Source organism: Sinocyclocheilus anshuiensis, unplaced genomic scaffold (assembly GCF_001515605.1).
Source record: "Sinocyclocheilus anshuiensis isolate Anshui unplaced genomic scaffold, SAMN03320099.WGS_v1.1 scaffold1020, whole genome shotgun sequence".
NCBI lineage: Eukaryota > Metazoa > Chordata > Actinopteri > Cypriniformes > Cyprinidae > Sinocyclocheilus > Sinocyclocheilus anshuiensis.
The window spans coordinates 16,663-20,853 of NW_015552608.1; the positions used below are offsets into that span (position 1 = coordinate 16,663).

Below are 4,191 nucleotides of genomic sequence, written 5' to 3' on the forward strand. Positions count from 1 at the left end.
TGTGTGAGAGAGTGTGTGTGTGTGTGTGTGTGTGTGTGTGTGTGTGTGTGAGTGTGTGAGTGTGTGTTTCCTGGTTTGATCAGATCACAGATGAATAACTAAAGAGCACTAAACCCGAGGGCGAGTGGGGTCTGAGGGGAGGTGGTGATGATGAAGATGAAGACGATGGTGTCGGTCGCTCCGGCTCAGAGGTGTGAGGAGGTGGAGAAGCACAGCTTCAGTGTGTACGGGTTTGAACCGTCTGAAACACAACAAGAACACATGATCAACACGTTACCGTCAGCACAGAAACAAACGCTCGCTCAAACGACTACAGAATCTGCTAAATGTTCATGATTTGACCAAAATAAGAGATCAGACAAAAAATAACTGAGGGACTCGGATGCACCTAATACAAAAGCTTTAAACAGCACCGGCGCTCCAGAAGAAAACACGAGGCATCGAGAGCTTTTGAACAGGATGATGACATGATATTTAAAAAAACTGTTCAGACTGAAGACTGAAGACTGTGCACAAGAATGTTTTATCATGTTTTCTGGACGACCACAGTGAAGTCTGATATCTCTGACGGCGTGGCTGGACAGGAGCGTGGTCACTCACTGGGGATCCGGATCTGATAGTGGTTGAGGACCGTCAGAACCTCCACGGCGTGAGTCTTACTGTCGAACTCCAGCAGGCCAGAGATGGTCTTTGAGCTGGCTGCGGATCCAGACACAGACACATGATCAGCTCAAAGCAGCTCGACTGAACACACATCAGCTCAGTGTCAATGCTGGAAACTAGACTCACGTTTGGCGTCAAACACCTTGTATTTGATGAATCCTGGGACGTCGTGTTCTGTGCATAACTGCGAAACAACAGACGAGCGTGAGTGCGATTCAACAGAATCCAGCAGAGGACGCTAGTGAGACACCACACACACATTCACCTGACCGCTATTATATTTGACATATTCAGCTAGTTATAAATACTATAATCTGTCAGAAAACGTTCTGCATGTTAACAATGAAAAAACACTGTATTTACTTCCTTTTATAACATTTGTTTGACGTCCTCAAACAGAGGTTTTGTCAGATTTAACTCACTTCTGGGAAATTGGTTTGCAACAAACATTTCAGATAATGAGATCCATTCATTTAAAGAATTAATAAAGAAATTCAGAGACGATTTTAAAACTACAATTTTAGAATCAAAAATACTGACAACTGACAGAACAATTTAAAGTAGCATCAATTACTGAAGCTAATGACAGGGTTATTATAATAATTACACTAAAACTACAGTAAAACCATAAAAACATTTGCATTACTTGAAATAATGCAATATTAACTGAGAAAAATAAATATATATATATATATAGTGTTCCTGCGGAATGCACTGTAAGTCGCTTTGGATAAAAGCGTCTGCTAAATGCATAAATTATTAATTATTATATATAAAAACAAGCTTATTTTATTTCAGCTAGATGCCTAGGCAACATTTCTCATTTTGTTTAACCTGATGTACTAAAATAACAAACAATAACATTTTTTTTTTTAATATTTACATATTTATATCAACTATTCATAACTATTATATATTAATAAAAAAATGTAAAACTTTTTAAAAACTAATAAAAATGACAAAAACAGAAAATGTAAAAATAAAAACTAATTCAATATAAAAAAATAAAAAAAACTATTTACATATTTATATCAACTATTCATAACTATTATATATTAATAAAAAAATTTAACATTTTTTAAAACTAATAAAAACGACAAAAACAAAAAAAAACAGAAAATGTAAAAACTAATTCAAGATATGAACAAAATCTATAACAGCATCTCAATGTTTCGGCTAACAATTATTTCATTTTAAGTAACAGAATTTTTTTTAATTTTAGTTAACTATAATAACCCTTGTTTTTAGCTTTTTCTGAAAAAAAGAAAATAGAAAAACAACCTAATTCAAAATATTAATAAAAACTATAACGGTAACACTTTACAGTAAGGTCTCATTTATTAGCATTAATTAATGCATTAACTAACATGAACTAATAATGAGCATTACAGTATTTATTCATTGTTAAATTTAGTGTTCAAGTTAGTTTACACGGCATTAAATAATGTTAACAGCTTTTAAGTTTTGAATCATGTATTAGTAAATGCTGAGATTAACATGAAGTATTTTTCATTGTGAGTTGATGTTAGCTAGTGAATCGTTACTGAGAGTGAAAGCAGCACACAGGAGCAGATGCATGTCAATCTCTCAGATGCTGGCGTCTGATTGGCCGAGCCTCACCCGCTGCAGGTCGTCCTCGCTGATGCAGGGCGGCACGTTGTAGAAGTGCAGCACACAGGAGGGCGGCTGGATGATGTTCTTGGACGCCTGGCCGGCGCTGGTGAAGCGGTTGTTACGAGTCATAGCGAAGTCCTTATAGCTGCTGGAGCCGTCCTCCAGCTCAAACACCTGACTGGGGATCACAGCGTGCTGCTTGTGTGTGTGTGTGTGTGTGTGTGTGTGTGTGTGCTCACCAGACGTTGAGGCGTTTGCTGAACACCTTAATGCTGTTGAGGTGTGTGACGGCTCTGTCGACCGCGTACTCATCACTCATCTCTACTAGAGCTGTGCCCGGGACGCTCTTCATGAACTTCACCTGCACACACACACATTTAATCATGGAGACTTTCCACAGACTTTAACCACAGCTAGTTATAAGCAGTGTTGGGGAAAGTTACTTTTAAGAGTAATGCATTACAATTACATTACATTTAGGTTTTTTAATAATAAAAAACTCTGCTATTTTGTTGTAAATTTAAAAAGTAATGTGTTACTTTACTAGTTAATTGAAAAAGTAATCTGATTACATAACTCATGTACTTTACCCCCAACACTGCTTATAAATACTCTAATCTAACCCTAATCCACACAATAACCCTAACAGAAAACTTTTAGCATTTATACACTTTAAAAAAACTTATTTACTTTATTTCTATACTGTTTTTACAAATAAAGGTTTTGTCAGATTAAACTCGCGTACAAATTTGTCCCCAAAAGATGTTTAAGTGCAAACACCCAAAATTTTTATATTAGTTCATTACTTGCAATAAAATAAACTTTAACTGAAATAAAATAAAATATAAAAAAAGATAACTTAATTCAGCAATTGGCCAAATCAACATTTCTAATAAAAATGATTAAAACTATGTAGTCATAAAAAAATAAAAACTTATAAAAATGGCAAAAACACACAACAAAATTTCTTTAACTAAAATTAAAAAGAAAATGGAAAATACAAAAATAAAAACTAATAGAAATGACAAAAACACAAAAAAATACTTAAACTTAAATGGAAAATATAAAAAATAAAAACTGACAAAAAAAACAAAAAGCTTTCAAATTAAAATGAAAACAGATAATATGAAAAACAATGATAGTACCTCAATTACACTAGAGTAACACTAGTACACACACTACAGCACTACTCACACTGCAGCACATCAGTACAGTATGTTCACTGTGCAGTGAATGTCAGTCATCTGCTCTGAACTCGCCTTACCTTCTCGATGTTTCCATAGAGACAGAAGAGGTTGAAGATGCGAGTGCAGTTCATCTTGGCAGGATGCAGGCCGCTCACCATGGCGACGGAGCTGGAGGCGTGGCTCATGTATGAGGATGTCTGGGGCAGCGGATACGCCACCACCTCCGGTGCATCATGAGAGCCGCGCTTGAAGCGGTTATTACCAGGCAGCGGCAGCAGGGGGCAGTGAGAGCCTGCACACACACACACACACACACACACACACACACAGACTGTTATCTAACACTTCAGGCCTTAATAAACCTATCAAACGGTGTATTATAATATACTGCTTTGGCTGTTTGTTTAAATCAGTGTCATGATGAGAGACTGACCGTATCCGTTATCACTGTATGAGGACGGATGTTCTCCCAGGATGGCCTGCCGCTGTCGGCCTTTACCACGCTCTACAGGAAAACATATGAAACACACAGACTGTAAATGCACCCACATTTACACCGGTAAAACATTCACTTTGAGAACACAACAGACACACATGATCCTGAAGACAATGAAGATCTGTTTAATATCATTAACATCCCTCACTTCACACGAAAGAATGTGTGTCTGCATCAATCATAATACAGTCATTTGTTTTAATATATATATATATATATATATACTAATAT

At 36.4% G+C, this 4,191-nt stretch overlaps 1 protein-coding gene across 1 annotated transcript in view; it reads right to left on the bottom strand.

The window, feature by feature from the left end:
- Positions 1-6: 6 nt before the first annotated feature.
- The window catches only part of LOC107665900 (heterogeneous nuclear ribonucleoprotein L-like), a 34,818-nt gene continuing 30,633 nt past the window's right edge, over positions 7-4,191 (bottom strand). The window contains exons 7-13 of the mRNA XM_016456963.1: positions 3,898-3,969; positions 3,542-3,756; positions 2,517-2,638; positions 2,284-2,485; positions 790-847; positions 601-699; positions 7-241 (exon numbers count right to left, since the gene is read on the bottom strand). Of these exons, the coding sequence (XP_016312449.1) occupies positions 186-241; positions 601-699; positions 790-847; positions 2,284-2,485; positions 2,517-2,638; positions 3,542-3,756; positions 3,898-3,969 (824 nt within the window). The 3' untranslated portion in view covers positions 7-185. The remainder of the gene's footprint in view (positions 242-600; positions 700-789; positions 848-2,283; positions 2,486-2,516; positions 2,639-3,541; positions 3,757-3,897; positions 3,970-4,191) is intronic.